This window comes from Hesperophylax consimilis, chromosome 11 (assembly GCF_061612785.1).
Source record: "Hesperophylax consimilis isolate HC1 chromosome 11, BYU_Hcon_1.0, whole genome shotgun sequence".
Lineage (NCBI taxonomy): Eukaryota > Metazoa > Arthropoda > Insecta > Trichoptera > Limnephilidae > Hesperophylax > Hesperophylax consimilis.
The window spans coordinates 33,570,766-33,592,886 of NC_142846.1; the positions used below are offsets into that span (position 1 = coordinate 33,570,766).

The 22,121-nt window shown below is 32.5% G+C and overlaps 1 protein-coding gene across 1 annotated transcript in view; it reads right to left on the bottom strand.

Moving 5' to 3' along the window:
* LOC149420053 (organic cation transporter protein-like) overlaps window positions 1–21,002 on the bottom strand; it is a 141,399-nt gene extending 120,397 nt beyond the window's left edge. The window contains exon 1 of the mRNA XM_089637455.1: window positions 20,077–21,002. Coding sequence (XP_089493581.1) covers window positions 20,077–20,176 — 100 coding nt within the window. The 5' untranslated portion in view covers window positions 20,177–21,002. The remainder of the gene's footprint in view (window positions 1–20,076) is intronic.
* Between the last annotated feature and the right edge of the window lie 1,119 nt (window positions 21,003–22,121).

Sequence of the window (22,121 nt, forward strand, 5' to 3'; positions counted from 1 at the left end):
AGTATTTTATTATCACGAGTCTGCATTGCAACTGTTTTCTAAAAATATGAATTTATTCCATTTGTAAGAGTATAATCATTTTTTTCTAATATCAAAGAGTTTTCGGAAGTTTTCACAGAATTTCACAGTTGTTATAGTCTGTATCTTAATAAATTGTAATATTAGTAATAAATAAATAGTGGTGATATAGAATTATTATATGTAGTATGGAACTGGTAAATATATATTAAAAAATACGTTTAATCCTAAATAATAATAACCACTGTCATTCTAAAATAATCACAAATTACCACTTGTAACATTTTTGAACTGGATCATATCGGTATTCAAAACGTTTTCTCATACTTAAATCAAAACTGTAACTTATCTACTACCAGTTTCGACACATCTATGTCATTTACTTAGCTTTGTTAGAACTGTTGTAACTTTGTTAGCACTTATTTTGTGATCCAAAATCTATAACAAAGGTGAAAAACTGTACCAATGAAAATTATTACATATTTATTGGGTAAAAAGATGAAATTAAATTGAAATGAAAGTATGAAATTAAATATTTATATGGGAATTAATTTGAAATGCGCAAATAAGGATTTATGGAGTTTACTTTTTGTCACGAACAAACTACATTTTAAATTATATTTATTCACACGACGCAACGTCTTTTATTCTCAAGCCATTGTGATAATATATTATTTAAAACAATCAGTAAATCTTTGTGTAAATTACTGTTAGTTAGTTGGAAAGCTAAGATAACTAAATTAGAATCTCAGGATATTCTTAGATCGTAGATTTAGAGGTTTAAGGATTGACATTTGCTTGTAGTTGGTGATCGCTATTTGCTTAAAACTTGATAAGGAAGTTAATAAATAAACAAACATATTCATTTTCACGAGTCAGATTGTGGGTGATATTTCGTGGGATGTGAAACATTATGCAGTTTTTTTTTAGGTCCGTGTGATGTAATCGCCATTTGTTCCAAGTTTCCAAAACAGTAATTAACGTAGGTAGCTTAATATGTCCCTAATTGCGACTATACACTTTCTTAAATCAATAGTGCTAGGCTTTTTTACGAGTACCTATATGTCAGGTTAATCGAGTAGAAGTAAAAAGTATGTCTGGTTAATCAAATTAGTTTCCGATATAATATGTAAGTAATGATGTTGTCATTTCTATTTTAATTATAATATTTCATCAAATGTCATATCCTTTTTCACTGGTTAAATTTTGTACGCGCTTTGCACAGATACTCCGTTATAAATTTAATATATTTCGACGTCATCCGATGTATCCCGTTGTGTTAAATTTGACAGAAATTCAATTTCCAGAAAATCCGCATAGACACCGATTCGAAAAGCATTCGACAAGTTCTCTATTAAAAATCGTAAATGAAAATGTGGAGTTGACGAGAATTATTTAGTAATTATTTATAACTCATTCGAATGTATTTTACCTGCGTTAAATTATTTAGAAGAGCATATAATATTCGGTGACCGGACTAAATCAGAATGACCACTCAACACACCTTTAAAAAGTGATAAAACAAAAACTAATATATTAAATAGGTTTCGTTTTTTTAAACCTAATCTTTGTTTCTTCACTTTTATAATGACTATATATCACTTTTTTAAATGTGTGTAGAATCGTCACTGCGTTGATTTATCATGGAACCATATTTTTCAGACATCATTTGTTGATTTAAACTATTGACACTCCTTTTGACATGCCTCGCGGGGTCACCATTAGCTGTAATATTTTTAATCGCAAATATTTACCGTATTATTATTCATATTTCCCGATGTATTCTTAGGAGAAATTCGTATGAAAAAAAGGTATTTTAACGTGACTAATCGTTTTTTTAACTAGACATAATATTACGGAGGTAGATTTTGCTATGCAATGTACGTAGGTACATTATATAGTGTAGGGTTTTCCAATAAGAGGTGTTATTTTGAATAGCCCGCTATTTCCGTAGATGTTACTTTTAAAGCTATCATTTTTTGTCATTTGACAAGTAGAAACTACGCCATTAATAAAAATGGAACGATACACGCTTCAACAACGCATTGAAATTATTAAAATTCACTTGAGTGAATTAAATGCAAATCATCTTGAGTGATGAGGCCCATTTCCACTTCGGTGGCTTCGTCAACAAGCAAAATTGTCGCATCTGGGGCTCCAAAAACCCAAGAGTTATTGTTGAAAAGCCTCTCTATTCTCAACGAGTGACCTTACTTTTTCGAAAATGAGGCTGGAGCAACAGTTACGGTGAATGGATTGCGCTATCGGAGATGATTAATGATTTTTATGGCCGGAATTGGATGGTATTGATCTGGACAACGTTTACTTTCAACAAGACGGCAAGCAACGAAACCATTGATCTTTTACGATTGAATATCAAAATAACACCTCTTATTGGAAAACCCTGTATATATGTATCTTTATTAATAAAAAATACGCTTAATTCAAACACTATATTGATGTTTAATTTACACTCATTACCCAACATACTATATATTCCTCTTTCTTCCTGCAAACCTTTTACTTATATCGATAAGCAGGTAAATATGTACACCTACAATTGATCTAATTGTGACAATGTTTATCAGCGCATTTCGGAAGGCGCCTCATCGAAATATTGAATACCAGACTCGACAAGGAAAAGGGAATGAACAATGAACATTGTGAAAATAACATAAAAATTTCCGTTTTTCTAAAACAAGTTCAAATACCATTTTTGTGCACCAAATTTGACAATTCCTTCTCACCTCCGCTTTTTCTATTTTTTTTACTCGCTTTTGTCCTTATGTATAAGGATATAAGTTAAAAGTAAAGTAGTTATAACTAACAGAAACATTTAAAAAAATCGTCCTTCCAAATAATATTTTTTTGTTTTAAAGAAAGACAAACATTCCCAGGTTACGAATAACCTGACAATATTTGAAAATATCCTACTACCACCACGGTTAGCGAAAAATGTTGCTAGTGTTGTGATGGAAGAGTCGAAATCAATCTTAAAGCGAATCTTCAAGCGTGTGAGATTCGCACAGAGTACGAAAAGTAAATTTAATATGGGTAAATTTTTCCAGCGATATTTATGTCGGAGGAGTGTAATTTGTAAACCAAAATATAAATAATTTAATGAGGGAACTTTCTAGACTTCAGACAAACTTTTTAGAGGGGTTGGCATTGAGTTGTGATTTTCTAATTGTAATAAATTATAAGTATTTACTTAGAGTATCTTAGTTGGAACTTACGACGATACAAAGGGTCAAGCTGTGTGAACTTGATTAACAAAATCAACACCCATCCTTTATTCTGTGTAAATGTTTACATGTCGTTGAAACTGAATTGTAATTTTCTTCAAGATATCTGTTATTACGAAACGCTTTGGTAATCTGGTGATGTAACTTAAAAAAATCCATCTTATTATCTTTCTTTTGAAGATTTTTAGATTGTGACCGTCATGTCATAAATTTTACCTGACTTTTATAAATACGTTTTATTTATTAGTTGTCTTAAAACAATGCGAACATTTTCGTGAACACTTTTATACCCCAGATCCACTATTTCAGTTAACTGATAAAATTACTAAATCGAGCCAATTTCATTAACTCTTAGGGCTAATTTGTTCGGATTTGGGAACAAAAAGATAGAGAACAACCCGTAGATTCAATTGTTCGCTTTTCGAAACAGTTCATATGGTTTAATAGAAATCGTCTTGTCTCCCTTACCGTCATAGTAAGAAATATTAACTAAACTGTGTTAGAAAGAGAAAACATAAAGCTTTTTATATTCAAATATAGAATTAAACCACAGAATAATTCAAATGTACACCCATATGAAACCAAATGTTCTGACGAATATTTAAAAAATTATAAAAACTTTGCAATTTTTGTATTACTTATTTTTGTATGAAACAACAAAAAAGCGAGAGAGGAATAATATTTATAAAACATTTGTCTAATATTTTTTTTCGTTATCAGTAATCAGTAATTTTTGTACAGTGATTAGATGAAAAAACGTGAAATGCTCAATTTATAAAACCTTTTAATAATTGTTTTCAAAATTTAGATGTATCAAAAATTATATCTTTATTTTTAATAGTAAAATTTGAAATCCTATTTCGTCACGTTTCAAAAACAGTTTTTATTTTTCGGATGCGTTCAGTAATATTCCATTTATTTGGATTTTATTGAGGAGCGGAAATAGCCACAAATTCTCCGACTTTCTGACAGCATCTTTAAGAAGTATAACAGTCAATTTTCCAGAGGCCAGAAGAATTAATAAACTTATATAAATTTCACATGATACCCATAGCAATTTAGGATATGATTTTTTTTCGAGAACCAACAAAAAGTTGGTCACATCTGAAAGATGAAAATCTGTGAAATACAACAAAATGATAATCATTTTTTAACTTGACCATCAAAAATTATTACAAAAATAATAGAATTTTTTTTGTCGTGTTAAATTAAAGACAAAAAACAGCCTTCAATATTTCCTGGATGTTCCACTTCATTAGTGTCAAAATAAATATGGTTTTTCAAAAATCCAACACGTAGAAACTACGTGTTGGAATTTAAAAGACCTTCAATGGCACTTCAATTGTTATTTTATTGATGGCAGCATTTCCGCTTTGACTTTTTTTTGCAACTGATCTCAATCTTCGCTTGCGCGTCTCGAATAAGAATTAAAATTTTTAGATGTTTTCCAATCACAAATCACAACTACATAATATAATAAAAGACGTATAGTCTATTTATGTAACGTATGACGCTGGTAGAATAATGTATTAATGTTTAGGGCTATACGACACCGTCGTATTAATAATGTGCATTTAATGTATGGAAAGTGTTAGCGCCATTTCATTTATTTCATTTTATGACTATTTCATTTTTAAACTCCGTGGCAGAGTGGTAAGACTTTCGGCTTTAGAATTAAAAGTCACAAGTTCAAAACATGGCAAGAGTAATTTTAAAAAAATATATGTGCATACCTCACAGGAGTCCCAATTCTCCTGACAGCCAGTTGTAATGTAGCATCACCAATTATGTAATGATATGAGGTTGTGAGGTAGGAGTTGAAGTGAAGAACATGGGAAGGAGGAAGTTTAGGAAGTACCTGGCTATTCAGATCTGGTCACAAACAATGAATTTTGCCAATTTAAGCAATAACGTCTCGATTTTGAATGGTGGTCTTTCAAAACGACAATACTAGTAGTATCTGTCATTCTATCCTCTTGAGTAGTAGAGACTCTCTGAATCGCCCTGCAGGGGACAAAACAATCATCAAACTCAAAACGTTTACTGAAATGGCTTTGAATATGTTTGTGACAAGATGTCACAAAACAAATATTTTCAAACCTCCTCTTTCGCTTTTTCTTCCTCAACCTCACACCTTCCCAAAAATGCAAATTCCTTGAATATTTATTTTACTAACTTACTTTTACTTTATAAATAGATTTTTTAAATAGCAAGCCTTATGATAAAAACTGATGATAAAAATAGTTGATAATAACAATATTTTTATCTTTATGATATAAATGTAAATGTTTGGAGGTGATGTTATAAATAACAATGCTTCCCTTTAAAATATTTTCACACTTGTCTTATCATCTTTCCATATAAGCAAAAGAAAATCTTTTAAAGAAATTGTCGCAGACGTAAGCATATATGTTTTTTTTACTAAACTAAATAAATAGTGCCTTATTACAATGTTTATTTATTTGTATTGTTCACAAAAAACTTGATTACGACAACTTGAAATATTTTGACAACTTGAGAACTAGATTCACTACAAAACACTTCTTTTCTTCGAATATCGCACATGACTTTACTTAATTACCATAAAAAAAAATTGACATGTTCGTTTCATCAACAATTTCGGCTCATTTGGCCAATCTGAAAGTGAATTTCCTCCACCCAGAAAAACTAAATTTTCTTCTTTGCTTTTCTTTAATTTTACGAAAGTCTCTTCGTTCAAGTGATGAGAGATTCCTTGAAATTTCTGCCCTGAGTCTGAACTGGGAATTTTAAGGTTAAATTTGGAATAATTGATAGGATTTGGAAAACTTTTGCTACTACAAAAATTTGAACGCTTTTTAAAACTATGGGGATTCACCATCCCGCTTTTACTACGAGTTTCTGGACACCGTGGATAGTGGGTTTTGATTCTTATATATTAAGCTATAAAATAAACTGCCTCATAATTTTGTCCGCGTTTGAAATATGTTGGAATAAAGTTTCCACCAAGCTAGTTTGTATGAAACGAATAAATAAATAAAAATATTCAATCTGCTTAAATAATGATAAAAAATAATTAGTAGATAACCTCATTATGTTTTCATGACTTGTCGTTTATTGTTATTATTCCCCTCCTGCATAGATTTTTCGAAATAGAAAAACTTTACAATTTCCGAAGCACGTATCCAATACCCATACGAAAAACAAATAGAAAAAACATTTGAGTGTACAAGAGGCCCATAGTAATCACCACTCATTTTAATAATTGAATCGTTAATATTTCACATAAGTAATAGTCTCTAGAAACACGTAGTAAGAAGGTACATTTGTCCACATAATAAACTTTGGTAATGTTAAGAATTCCAAATGAACATGTGTCGTGTGAAAGGAATAATATATTTCCCCTCGTGAAGAAATATGAATATTTTTACAGTCGTCAGTATGTTATGTAGATTGTGACCAAATATTTTCCGGTCGTGTCAATAGTGTAGCTATGTATTACCGGTTTGAAATTTTACCGCCTTTTTTATAATTAGGTAGAGAATTATTAAGTTTTCTCGAATATTTTGCTCAGCTGTGATCAATACCGATTTGTAAGAAAATTGAAATCGCAAATAAGACATTTCGACTACTACACGGAGAGAAATTAATTTTGCCCTTACGATAAATGAAAAATTAATATAAAACAATAATTTGAAAATGTGAATTTGATAATATTTAGTGACGATACAAAGTGTCTCTCTCGCTACAGCAGCTGGTCCAGTTTCTTCACCACCTAGGATTCTTGCTGAAGAGTCTCCATCTTCTATCTTTGTTGAACGTCACAGCGGTGCTGCCAAGGTCTGGTATCAATGTGAGGATATTGTGTCAGCGCTTTATTAGCAGCAAACACATACCTGGATGAATGACGAACCTCGTGTTGGCACTGTTGGTGGACTCTCTTGCTGCAGCAGCTGGTCCAGTTTCTTCACCACCTAAGATTCTTGCTGCAGAGTCTCCATCTTCTATCTTCGTGTCACCTGTTCCTGTTCTTTATTTTACTTTACTTAACTTCACTTTATTTTGGTAATATTTATATTTTTGTAATACCTGCATCAACTGTAAAGCGCCCCTGAGGTGATAACTCACAAAAGCGGCGCTATAAAAATTGTCCAATAGGTATTATTATTATTATATTATTGTTTTCTTTGTAATGCAAACATATTCAGATTTGAAAGTCAAGTTCAAATTATTGACAATTTACACCTTGAAACTACACCCAGTTTGCTAGAATTCACAACCCCAAAACTTTACTCCAAACCATTAATCACCCCGAGTTAGTTACGATAGGTTCAGCTATTTATGTAAAGAAGGTTGTCTGTGGCGGCCGGCGTTTGCACTATCCGATTATTATAATATTATTTTATTCAGAGATTAATGAAATTTTGCACACTTGACCCTGTGACTTCTGTGTATAGCCCGAGCAACGCCGGGGGGTTCACCTAGTATAATATAAAACAGTTTTGCTAACTCTTGATTCATAATTCATATTTGATTTACACATTAACGACATTAAGTTCAGATCACTTAAGGCGATGCATTACGTCGTGTAATATTTTGAATCGAGCCGCCATCAATAACACACCTTACGAAGATGGCGATAAGGCTTAATTTCCCGCTTAACACCTGTTTGGATTTATGCAAGAAAAAACATGACCAAAAAGTGCATTTTATTTTATTTTGTGGATGTTCAGGCACAAATATTTAAATGTTTTTCGATCATTTTATAAATAACTTAATTGCCACATTATACATAAACCATAACCGAAAATGGGTTCGAAAGTAGGAGATTTTGAACTTTAAAGCCGTTTTCATAGGCCTTATACACTATTTTTTTCTGGGCTCATAAAAAGACTTTTCTAAAAAATACTCGATTATTTCAAAGACCAGGATGTATTCTACTCGCAGTATTTAATTAAAGCATCTGCAACATTTCTAGGCGACCAAATTTTCAAACCATAAACACATGATTTTGGATTTGGATTTTACTACGTAGTGCATCGCCTTAAAATGATGGGATTTATTCACAGAATAACTAAACCTGTCAAAGATTCTCAATAAATTCTAACCATTTACTATGCCTTAATTAGAAGAAAACCCTAATATGGAAGCACTATTTGGAATCCACATTATTGCAAGTATGGAAAACATTATAGAATCGGTTCAAAAAAAATGCTTAGACTATTATCTTTCAAATGTGGACTACATGACCAATGACCATCTTAGATCATACGACACACATCGTGAATACTTAAAGATTAATAAACTTAAAATAAGAAGGCAATTGACTGACCTAATATGTTTGGATAAAATTATCCACGGTCATCTTGAAACTTCATTATGTCTTAGCAATATTGAAATAAAAGTCCCCAATTCCCATTGTTTAAGACACCATAGCATTTTTCACCTGAATATTTTCAAAAATAATATCGCCTATTTTAGCTCTCTGACCCAAATGTGTCGATTGTATAATAAGATTGAGTGCTGAAGTAGATATTTTCGTCGATAATTTATATGGATTCAGAAAAAATCTGCTATTGTTAAAAAATATGTTGTACTGATTTTATTATATATTACTTGGGTCTTACTTTTCTGTAATATTTGTGTTTCATATTGTTTTTTAGTTTTGAATTTTTATTTGTTTTATATTTCAATCTTGATTTAGGTATATGAAAATTAATGTGTCCTATGGCTGAGTAGATTTTGGTAATTGTTGTACTTATTTGTATATTAACAGAGATAAATAAATAAATAAAGTTATGATAAATAATCTTCAAAAAAGTGTCATATTTTTCGTTCCCTTGAAAATACTGAGAGTAATTTACGAGTCGCATAAACCAAAAATGATGGCATGACTTACACAACATTTAATAAACATTTATTTTTTTATTATACAGGTAATAATCACGTATGGTTATATAAATATAAATATTCAGCAGGTCGCCAAACAATGTAGGAGTCTACAGCAGAATGTGACAATATGTAACCACAACGTGTTGGCAATCGTCAATTAAATAGAATTTTTAATTCAATATTCCATCATGATACAGCTACTTCGCATTCCAAAGATCAAAGAATTAAATACAACATAACTTATAGAAGTCACAATTAGTATGTAAAGCTGTCAAGTTCTTAAGATTGATGTGATTATTGATCAGCTATAAAATCTTCGGTGCATAATTAATTCCACGTGTTTGTAGTATTTTTAGTGAGGCGATATCGATGTTTTTTTTTAAATTAAATTTCGTCCTGCTTTTTGTTGACTAAATACTTAATATAACTCCATAGAAGCAACTTATTATAAATGCTACACTTAAATGCTATAACTATAGTTACAAAATATTTAACATTATTTTACTACACAATTTGAGATTGTTACCAAAAACTTTATTAGAAGCGGCCATCGGCAAGAGTAGAATTTATTGCATGTGATCATCTTTATTGAGTTTTCCTTAGATACGTAACGTATTCCTATCGAAGGTTGGCTATCATTAAGGCAAGCCGAGTCGTACAGGCCGCAACCCAGAATACTATGTTGTCGCAACTACACGGAGAAAAATGTGTATTGCTAATTTATTGAGAATCTCTTAAAATATTTGTAAACCGGTTAAAACCAGGATTGCAAGCCTTAACGAATGAATTAATAGGTTTCCTGATAAACTTTTAGTAAATGACGAATGTATTATTATTATCACGTTGTCGGAACACGTGTTTGTGAAATCATTATATATTTGGATTTTTTAAAAGTTTTTCGATATATTAGAAGTTTTTTAGAAAACGGCATGCAATCCCGTTTTTAACCGGATTACCAATAATTTTAACAGATTCGCAAAACTATTTTTTTCTTCTTTTATTTTATTTTTTTTTAATTAACAAAATTTTTGATACATATACAATTCAGGTACATACATAGTAATATAGAATGAAAGAGTAACAAAAAAATCCCACAAAGGCGAAGCCTGAGCGTAGGTATTATAGTGTAAGGATAAAACAGTGGTGTTTAAAATATATATTTTTTAAACTTGTAAAAAGTATCTATAGAGATCAATGTGATTGGTTTTTTTTTACAGAAGTTTCTATTTTTTTATCTACAAATCTTTTATCTTCGTGTATATGCATCTCCCTTTAACATGTGTTCCTGCATTCCTCCACCTAATCACTTGTAACCCAATTATCCGTCCCCTTCTGACAGTGAAGATTACCCAAATATCTACGTTACAACAATTTATTATATTATTACGTTAAATGCTTCTACACGTTTAATTCGAGTCTTTTGCGGATACTTGTGCAATGATAACCAACAGTGTGCCTCAAGGCCATAATATCGATCAAAAAGACCAAGGTTAAGTCAAGATCCTTTTCCAATTCTAACTGTTAACCACAGCTACCCAAATAGTTGGGTCAAATATTGATTTCAGGCCACAAACTGATTCGCATACGATATTTGCTACTCCAAACTCAGTATCTTGATTTTGTGTTATTAAGTTTTCGTATCCCGCAATCCATAATGATCTCTATTATCTCTAAATAGTATAAAACAAGGTCGCTATTTGCGTCTCTCTGTTTGTAGAGAAGAAGTCTGTAAGTAGAAAAAAGTTGAGCAACGCCGGGTAAACGTCAGTTAGTCTTTAATAAATGTCAAAAGAAATGGTACATGTGTGATTGAACTATACGCCTTTGACTAGAGTACGAATTTCACGATCATAATCAGCAACCATTAATTGTAAAATAACTCAAGACTTGTCAAAGATTCGTATAATGTCCCACCGTAAAAAGCTTGTGAAAATCTAGGTGCAAATATTGTTTATGTCACACAAGCTACGAGCATACGAGAAAATGACGAATTTATGAAAATGTTAATTAAAAAAAAACCTGAAGCTAATGAGCGATATTTTGACAAAAATAATTCAAAAGCAGGCTCTGAAAACTGCCCTCTAGATTGCTGTTTACACAAGAGAAAGGTCTTTGACGCGGAGAAGTGGAGTACATTGTAAACATGCATAGCTTTTTTATCTCACATGACGTCACGAGAACGTTTGCGCGTTGCAACGGGATACACTACACTGGAGCTAGTTATTTTAAAGGGGTAATGTGATGCAAAAGGAATATGACAGATTTACAACCTTATTTCTGCAACTGGGAACGTTGCTATTGTAAAGATTGTGGATACAATTTGTTTTATTACAATAAGTCAACGATTCGAGTATCTTAGTAGATACGCCGAGGTTCGTACAAAGGCTCATGTTGCCGACCAATTGAAAACACGTCAGCGATGCCAGTCTCCACAGTCTCCAGCGACCAGCTCGGGCGAGGTTGTTCCGACTCACGTCGAGACCTTAGACATGGTGTCATAATTGTCAAAAAAAATTGCAACGATACGCGTGATTTAGATCAATGCTAGGAAAAAAACAGTCAACAAGCAATGATACGATATAAAAATGACAGCTAAGGCAACGGTTTGGTTGATTCACACGAAATAGTTAAATTTAAAAAAAAAACAGTTTTGCAGATGGGATGCAATCATCATTATCTCGTGTCGTGTCAAGATTCAGAATGATAGAAGAGTATGCATGATTCGATGTGTGAATGTGAATGAGGCAAGGAGTATGTGCCAAGATCGCCAGTCCGTCTTCTTTGTCTTCCCCTGAGGGAAACAGCGAGAAGGGTAGTTAGTTAAATAATAACCAAACCGTCATTATGCATTATGTCATGAAGATATTGATACGAAATAATATTATGAAAATATTGTTGTATTGTGAAAATACGTGTAAAATTGTATTATGAAAATACGTGTAGAGTCAGGGTTGGCAGTGATCTGTCCGAACCATTTGAAGCGCTCTACGGGGTGAGACAAGGAGATGGATTGGCCTGCCTCTTATTTAACATAGCCTTAGAAAAAGTTATTCGTGACTCAGGCATTGAGAAAAGAGGAACGATATTTGACAACTCTGTGCAACTATTGGCTTACGCTGATGATATCGACATAATTGCGAAAAATTCCCATGATTTACAAGACGCCTTCATAAATCTTGAAAGTTCTGCCAAAAATATGGGTCTTGTAGTAAACCAGCAGAAGACCAAATACATGGCCGTAGGATGTACCCAACAAACCCCATCTCTCGTATGTGGAAGCCAAAATTTTGAAACGGTACCAAGATTCACATACCTGGGCTCCCTGATAACAAACAATAACAACACTACAGAGGAGATCCAGAAGCGCATCGTGAATGCAAACCGCTGCTATTTCCGCCTACAAAAACAAATAAAATCCAGACTGCTTTCCAGAACCGCCAAGGTATTAGTGTAAAAAACACTAATTAGACCAGTGCTTACGTACGCAGCCGAGACGTGGGTTCTAACTAAGAAGAATGAGCGAGCACTGGATGTTTTTGAAAGGAAAATTTTGAGGCGCATCTTCGGACCGGTTCTAGAAAATGGATTTTGGCGCAGACGTTATAACAATGAGCTCACGTCACAAAGTTCATAAAACTGGGAAGACTTCGGTGGCTAGGTCATGTGGAGAGAATGACCGAGCATCAAGAACCAAAGTCCCTGCTGAGCTTAAGACCGATAGGGAGAAGGAGCCTGGGAAGGCCAAGGTTAAGATGGAGCGACAACGTCCTCAAAGATTTGTCTGCCTTGGAGTTTCGAAACTGGAGAGAGCTGGCGCGGGACCAAGATGAGTGGAGGAAGACTCTTGAGGAGGCCAAGACCCACCAGGGGTTGTAGAGCCAAAAGTGATGATGATGATTGTTGTAATCATTTACATTATTATGATAGTTATAGATATTACATACAAGATTCTAAAATGTTCATTTTAAATTCCATTAATGCATACCATCCATTTCATTAATTTTGCAAATATTTATGTATCATTTGAATGTTATTATTAAATTACGCCATAATCTTGCAACAACTTTTAGAATTTGTAAATACTCTACAGATTTCACTTTCAAATTGGTTTGCTAAATGTAAACAGAGTTAAACTGGCTGTTTATAATAATGAAGAAATAAAATATTTCTATTAGAAAACTTATTCCAAGAGTTATTAGGAATTCATAACTATAAAATATGTCTACAGGGTGTTAAGAGACGTACTTGATTCGTACCAGTGATTCCTGACATTATTTAAAAGGAAAAAATCTTTATGATTTTGTCTCCTTTAACATTTTTGTTTTTTTTTTTTTTTTTTAAATTTAAAGCATTTAAAAAATCGGTTGGTATTGGACAATCAAGGTCGGTTTGAGGGGTTTGGCGGTTACTAGGCCGAGTGATCAGTTATGACATGTGGAAGAAAAAAAAGGTCACAAAAGGTAATCAGAGACCATTTGTGCTTTGCATAAGAACCCTCGTCTTGTTAACACATATAAACCTCAGATTTAAAGAGAATTGCGAATAATGAATGTTATGTAGTTATTCATGCCATTTTGGTAAACGTTTATATTGGAAAAACATAACTGTATTTAGTATTTTTGCTACGTACTGTTCATCTGTATTGTAAAAAAATACAGTCTGTTGTAAAATATAAACATTGTATTCCTAAAAAAATTTTAAAATTATATATCTTATATCTTCATAAAATATACCCATTTTATGCCTAAAGGAATAAATACATTAAAATAAAAAAGAAAAAATAAAAACCAAAAATAGTGCCACGTACCTCTTTTCCGAAGAATTTTGAAAAATTCCGTCGTTTCTTGCCTAAGAGTCCCTACTAACACATTTAAAGACCCTCCGTAAACCAATGTGTGAGTGTTAGTTTACGGTGGAAGCATATGATTGGCAGTGAAACTGAACCGGAAACAAAGTATAGGGTGTTCGCAAAGTAAATGTTTTTCAATCACTGAAGACAATATGAACGACCCTCAAAGGAAATGAAATAGGTAATATCGGGTAAAAGCGGTCATTTAAAAACTCAATTCTTCCGAGAAAGACATACACATACAATATGATATTGTTAATTCAATCCGATATTGAATTTATTTGTGTTTATTATTTAATACAATACTATTTATTCATATTCATATTGCGTATGTACGGGCGCAAACAAATAATTTGTCTTAAAACTGTACAGCAATAGCTTGATAAAAGCGTATTTTAATAAATAAAAAAATTGACACCATCAATTAACGCGTAGATTATAACGAGCGTCGCGATTAACCTTGAAGCTTTACTCATTGAGTTATACCGCTGTAAAAATTAATGTTTTTCATTAATAATTTGCAATGTGGATCTTGGGTGGTTTTAGTTTACTATTCTTTAAACGGATTTTATGTATTTCTTAAGGTAGGTACCTATTTAATTATTTACATTCCAATAGCAAATGTATGTGGCATGTATACGTCGGGCAATACTAACAACAGATTAGTTTTGTAACTTGAAAGATGGAAAGATCTGTAAAATTGTTGGGACATAAAGGGCAATTTTTGTTCTTAAAATATCTGGATAACTGATGTGTCCGTTGCAGAAATGGTACTCCATTACAGCAAGGCGGTGGCTCTCGGTCTGCTGGCAATAGCGGTGAGTCGTTCATGAACGAGCCGTACAATTGAGCTAGCTCTTTTTGATGAACCGTATTCGTACGACATTAAAATTATCCAAAAATTTTATTACATACTCAGAGGCGTGAACGGTGTTTGACAGTCCGACATCTAGACTTGGACATATGAAATTACACCTACTAACTATGTAGCATCTTATTTTTCTTGTGGTACGAGTGGCGCACCGATACGCTTACGCTTACTGGAGCTGGGAGCCGCATAGGGGGAGCAGTATGGGGGAGCCGTGTAGCGGGGGAGCCGTACTCGGGGAGCCATATCGGCGAGTCGTAACGGGCAAGCACAGTATTCTCACTGCTCATACGCTCTGAGCTCAAGGCTCCCTTTCAATTGAGCCGTCGTTCAATTGAGCCGTTCGAAAATATTGATCAGGTACCGTGGCTTCCGCTCGACCCATCGCTAGTTGGCAAGGTTTATTATATTGTAATTTGAGAAACCAAACCATTTTAATGGTAACCATCTTCCTCGACGATTAAAATTTATTAAGGAACATGAAAAACTCGTTTCGGGAAGGTTGAAATAAAATCGCTTCAATGTCGAATACTCGAGATATACCGGAAATTACTTTTTCTATCACGACAATTAATATATACCATGGTTTCATGCCACTTTGTGTAAGGAAATGACGTATTTTAACAAGTTCACCATGGATCATGGAAGTTCACCACATTTTTCTAAAATCGATAATAATAATAATATTTGTGCTGGTTCGAATTTTAAACCTTTATTTATTTTATATATTTTTATTTTATACAATAACTTTGCATATTTTAAAACATGATTTGATAATGTGGGCGTCACTGGGTGCTTTATATATTAAAACGTTTTATAAAATTCGACAAAAAGATAAATAAATAAAGTAATTTAAAAAAACTGAGATGAAATAAAAGAAAATATAATATTAAAGGCGGTACTGAAATTCTTTTTTTTAAATCCGCAAATATTTTGAGGTACGTTTGTATTGTAGTGGTTTTGTGTATAAATGTTCAATTAGTTAACCTTTATTTTTTTATATTTATATTTTCAGTCTTTAATCCATTTATGTAAAATAAAATAAATAATTATTAATGTAATTAAATACATAAAATCCATTTTTATTCTATATCTGAAATATTTTTACTTTCGCACATTTTTTGTATTGAGTAAAGGTTGTTGAATGATTTTATTGACTGTCCAGAGCTTGTGTTTACCGTCGGAGTTTTAAAAAAATATTTTCTGTAACTTATAACTAACTTGTTTTTTTGGTTAAAAATGTAGTTTAGTAGGTAGTGTTATTATTTTTAGCGTATTTTTGCGAAATGGCATCAACATGTTCAAAATTTGGTCTCTGTAAATCATTCTATGTTTTTTAAATATTACCTTTTAGATGTTTTTTGTGCGATTTCCATATTTATTTTATTTATCTATTTATTTAACGCCCAGAGAGCTTTTACATATGACCGATTGTTGAGTTTGTTGCTTCTCCCCAAACAATGATGCCATAACCTATTATGTATTGACCAAGTGCTAAATATATTGTTTTTATTTTAGTTTTTCGTGGATTTTTTATGTTTTGGAAAGTTTTTATTGTTTTGAGGATTTTTTTATGATTTGTTTGATATGATGTGTCCAGCTGAAGTTGTGGTGAATTGTGCTTCCTAGATTTTTAATTAGTCTAATTTTTCTACCGCTAATAAATTGAAATAATTTAAATATATATGTAAGCAGCAATGTCTGAACCATCCTATACCCAAGGTTGTTAGAAAGAAATTCTATCACTAATTAATCAATTTTATAATTATTTTTCGTAGCACCAATTCGTATAATTTGGACTTTCAACTGTTAATACATAGTTGTGGTATTTGTAACAAAACTAGAGGTCAAAGAATAGCACATTGTAAATAGAGCATTAAGTAATGGGTATAATGATTAATTACTCACACAGCGTTTATTAATTACAATAATTACCATTCTTTGTCAACTATGTATGTGCAATAATGAAATCCATAGTATTGTTGAAACCGTTTTCTAAGTGTACACAATGTGCATGAAAAATAACGGTGATTTTAATGGGGTGCTTTCGCAAACTGTGTTGACTTAAAGTTAATTTTTTTTTAAATGCATAATTATAATATTTTCTTTTTTAATTTTAATACTGCACAAGAGTCCCAACTGATCCCAACCGTATGGAGCCAGTATGGCTATGGCATCGCCAAATGGGTTATGTTGTGAGGCTGAAGATAGTGGGAGTGGGAAAAGGAAGGTGGGGGAGTACCTAGCTATTCAAATCTGGTCACAAAACACGGCTAAAGCCATTTTAAGTAGCTTTTAAATTCTGAATGGCGATCTTACACCAGGGCGATACTGAGAGTATTTTCCACTCTGGAACGTGCCGCAAGTGTACTAGGAATTATTTTAAATGAGTAAATTAAAAATAACACAAATTCGTAAATTAAATTTACTTGCGCACGCTGGGATTTGAACTTAGTGGAGAGTCTTAACCCTGGACAACGGAGGCTGTTGAGATGAATATTGAGTTTAAAAATGGACTAAAATCACAAATTCCTTAACCGGCTATGACGTCACATCTGAGAGGAATCTCATTTAATAAACATGTTACTACGTTGCACTTTAAAATTGGCTTGACGACTTATTCACTTAGAAAATCAGAGGATTTCTCCAGCCGTGTAATCGAAACTTTCCAGAACGCCGGAATCAACGGAATCAATCGTAAAGCATATCGTAACCGGTGCAGCAGATTTATATGTGTGGCATAAAGACTTAATATTAATGTTAGTTGTCTAACTAGAGTATGCTTATTTCTTCGTTTTATAAAGGCAACTAACTATAGATTGGTTACCTTGTACCTACATACATTTTTTCTCTTTTCAGTGAAAAATTCAAACCATTTCTTGAGAGACTTCGTCAGTTTTGTAATCATATATTATTATTACACATATTATCAGATTGATAAAATAGGTCAGTGTTCATTTTTTTATATACAGGGTGTATCGGCACGTACCCGACAAACTTTAACCAGCTTTTCCTTAGCACATTTGGAGTAAAAAATGTTATGGGCACTTTGCTGTCCGGTAACATTTTTTTTCAATTAAAAACAAAAAATGATAAAAAAATCCACACTCCGTCACTTTCATTGGCATTGTTTCTCGTGTTCAACAGCTGTTATTAGCAAGTGTGTCAAAAAGCGTGTTCGCTCTTTCATACACACTAAATAATAATAGCTAAAAATGAGACGAATGGTGCCATGCCATTTCGTTGTGATCGTAAGAGCGCGCTAATGTAGGTACGTATGTATATTATTCAACGAAACTCGAATAAAATATTGCCAGGTGGGTTTTCAAACTTTGACAAAGGATAAAACAGTGGTGACATGTGGTGAAAATATGAATAGTACATTTTTTATGAAAAAAAAAATGTTACCGGACAGCAAAGTGCCCATAACATTTTTTACTCCAAATGTGCTAAGGAATAGCTGATTAAAGTTTGTCGGGTACGTGCCGATACACCTTGTATATTGGTAAAAAAATGTCTCTCCTGTGTATTATTTTGAAAATTAACGCATTTCATGAAAACCACTTGCTGGAGGCAAAAAAAAATTTGGACTGGAACAAACCAAACTGTTCTCACGAGAAATGGCATTTTTGCCCTTACGAGGAAGCTACAAGGCATAAATGTGTATATTCTTGTAATAGACAAACAGAGTCTAGAAACGTTTGATTTCAAGCACGAAACGGGTTTTTATTTATTTTGTAAATAATTTTATAAGAAAGCAAAAAAGTTAATCTAGTGAAACTGTCACAGATAATCTTAGCTATAATACTGTATTTTTTTCCTTTACGCGTTCATACATTTCTATTGAAAAAAATATTTTTTTTAGCTTACATTTATATTTTTTATTGAGTAATTTATTTATTTATTTGTATTCTACTCAAGCAAAACGATAGGAAAACCTTCAATTTATCCAAATCATATTTTTGGTATTCATAATGTACACAAATTTGTTATAAAGATTAATCAAAATAGTCATTTAGCATTAAGCTTCGCCTTAATTTTTTTTATCGAAAACCACAATATATTGTCAAATTGGTAGCGTAATACGGGGTGACTTTTAAAACGGGGCGATTTTGATCAGCGCAGATTTGCAATTATTCTCTCTACCACTCAGAAATTACTGATACAAAGACGATTAATTTGGGTACCGCCACCCCGGGAACCATTTATTCAATAACCAACACCTCTCCTGTAGGTCACCCCAAGCGGTTCACTACGTTTGGTGAATTAGCAGGGTTGCCCAGGTTCATCGGGTAAGGTGTCTTCAAGATGCGCCTGCCCACCAGCTGCGTGGCGTGCCAGATCGAGAGAGGCTGGTTTGAGGAGACCCTTTGACCTCTCCAACTGGTTTCTCTTGACACATCGCCTAGATAGATCATACGTCCGCCACTCCTGAATACACCGATACCTAGATTCCTACCCACCCCTAATACCTTTTTCCTTCCCAGAACTTCCTTTCCCTCCTTTCTTTAGAAAGGTCCTTCCACACAGCATCCCCAAAAATGGCATAGAAATGAATTCCTTGTGTAGAGTTTTCAAAATACGTGTAATATTTTATGGTTTTTATTTACTGAACAATATTGTCTTTTGAGTTGTGACTGAATCTTTTTTGATATTTTCAGTCACAGAGAAAAATCTCCACGGATTGTAATAGTTTCTTATCATTTATACATATTTGTAAAACATATCAGTGTCTATCGATATATGTCATATAAACTACATGAATTTTCTAACTCGCAATATTTATTCACAATTTTTGTTTATTACAATGATTAATTGTAATAAACAAATGAAATTACATTATTACAATGAACATCTGTAATAAAAAATCCAATCATATTATTACAATGATCCATTTTAATAAACAAATTAAATCACGTTAATTCAATGATCAATTGCAATAAACAAATCCAATCGCGTTACTAGAATGATACATTTTAATAAACAAATTAAATCACGTTATTACAATGATCCATTTTAATAAACAAATCAAATCACGTTTTTGTAATGATCCATTGTAATAAACAAATCATGACAAAATAAAAAAAGTTGAATAATTTCACCCCATTTTCCGGTACCTTATATATATTTTATTATTCAGCAATCCAACATAACAACCTTGATACAAACTCAAAAAAAATGTTTTGTAGTTAAAATGGGAAAAAATGTAGACTGGTTGTACTTACTTTGAGGCTTTTTGGCAGAAGCTGCTCCTCCCAGCAGCAACTCCTGCCTCTCTGCTTGCGCCTGTTCCAACTCATCCATCACGAAGTCTTCCAGAGGCATCTCCTGCAATACTCCTCACTTCCACTTGCGTCACTAAATCCTCAGTTCTGACTCCAAACACTTCACCAACTAGTGCCTACAATTTAATTAGACTCGGGTACACTAAACCCTATTAGCAAATTAATCATTCAGCAACTCAAAAAATATGTTTTCAGGAATTATTATTTTTTATAGAACTGGACTTTTATTATCCGATGTAGATTTATCATCATTATTTTATTACGTATTTAAAATCAACTTGTAAGCATTATTTAATTGCTATTCATAAAGACTGTGCTTATCATTAATTTACGATGTAAATAAAGATTTTTAGTTATTTGAAGTATCACTTTAAAAGTTAATGTGTCAATTTGTTATCATATAAGATAAGTTATTATAGTTTATAAAGCACACTGATTCGATCGAAAATATCAGAAATTTCGCATGCAAAATTACGACACAGATTTTTTATTCGCAACAATCTATTTTTTCAACAATCAACAAACAATTTTTCACACAAATGTTGGCACATCACCGAAAAATCATGCTGCTAAACACGACGAACAGAAGTATGCAATGTTATACGAACATTAGAAAAAAAGCTTCAGGACGACCGTCTCGGACGCATTCCGTAGATGGTCTAATGATGCACTTGTTTATTTATCGAAGCACGTGGGAGTCGTGGAGAAACTAGTTTGGTGAGAGGTGTCATGGGTGGGGAGCCTGGATCCACCCCCCTCGTGAGAACCCGGTTCTGTAAAATCTATGAACTCGAATCTATACGGCGAGTCTATAGTCTATAGTCGACTAAAGATATTATGTTTCTTGTTCGTCCGACACGACAACGCTTCACAATATCCCGACAGAGTCTGGCGTCATTAACTAAAAAATGTATACATTTATCACGTTTGTAGTAAGCTCGGCCGCTGTGTTGAATGGTTTTAAAGTTTTTACGCAAATCCACGGTGGCGACTGTAGTCGAAGCGAATCGCTATCGACACCTTGAGATACCGAGGAAACAGATATGCCTAATAGGCGTGGAAATAATCGACAAATCTCTTTTATAATTTATTTTTTCACGGTTGAGGAAATATTATTTTTTACTTTTAAAGTGTATAGCGTTGTTATTAATTTTAAAATGATAATAACAAAATGGATATATTGTTTGAAGCCTTGAAATGGTTTTTATAAAGATTAGTGGCTAGCTCATTACTTTATTTTGGCCAATTGAAGAGGTGGAAATACGGAATTAAGCGATCCCTACTGACATAATAAAACATAACGTTTATGTACGGCTAAAATAATGGCACGCGAAATAAACAAAGTACCTACGTAAAATGCCACGAATATGCAAAATAATTCAAGAAAAACTTTTAAATGTGTGAAATAGCATTTTATGCTGTGAAAATTACGTTTACACTAAGTTTAAAAAATTGGCACTTAGATTTGTTTTTCCGAAGACAATTTGAAGGAATTTCATACACATTTTTACTTCTAAAATGCTTGTTTACATTTAAAAATTATAAAGTAGTTTCTAGCTTTATTAACTGACTAATTAAAATTCTTATGATTTTCATATTATGAGCATTACTTGTCTACTACAGAAAAACGATGGTAAACAATTATTTCTTCAATAGTTTCAAAATTACTTTGTGGCGCCATTTAAGTTATATGAAACAAGCTGTATAGACCAATTTTAATTGATAATAATCTACACGTTTCAACGCCAATGGCTTTTTCGTCAGGAAAATGAAAAATAACTTAGTAATATTAATTTGAAAAACTTAATTTTCATTGTCCTGATGAAAAAGCCATTAGCTTTGAAAATTGTAGATTGTTATTAATTAAAAGTGGTGTAAAGAAAATGTTTAATTTTCGTTAAACAATTTTTTATTGCTATTCAGACATCTCGCAATTCTAACAGTAGCAGTAACGCGAAAACAGTAGGCATCGCGTAACGTTAATT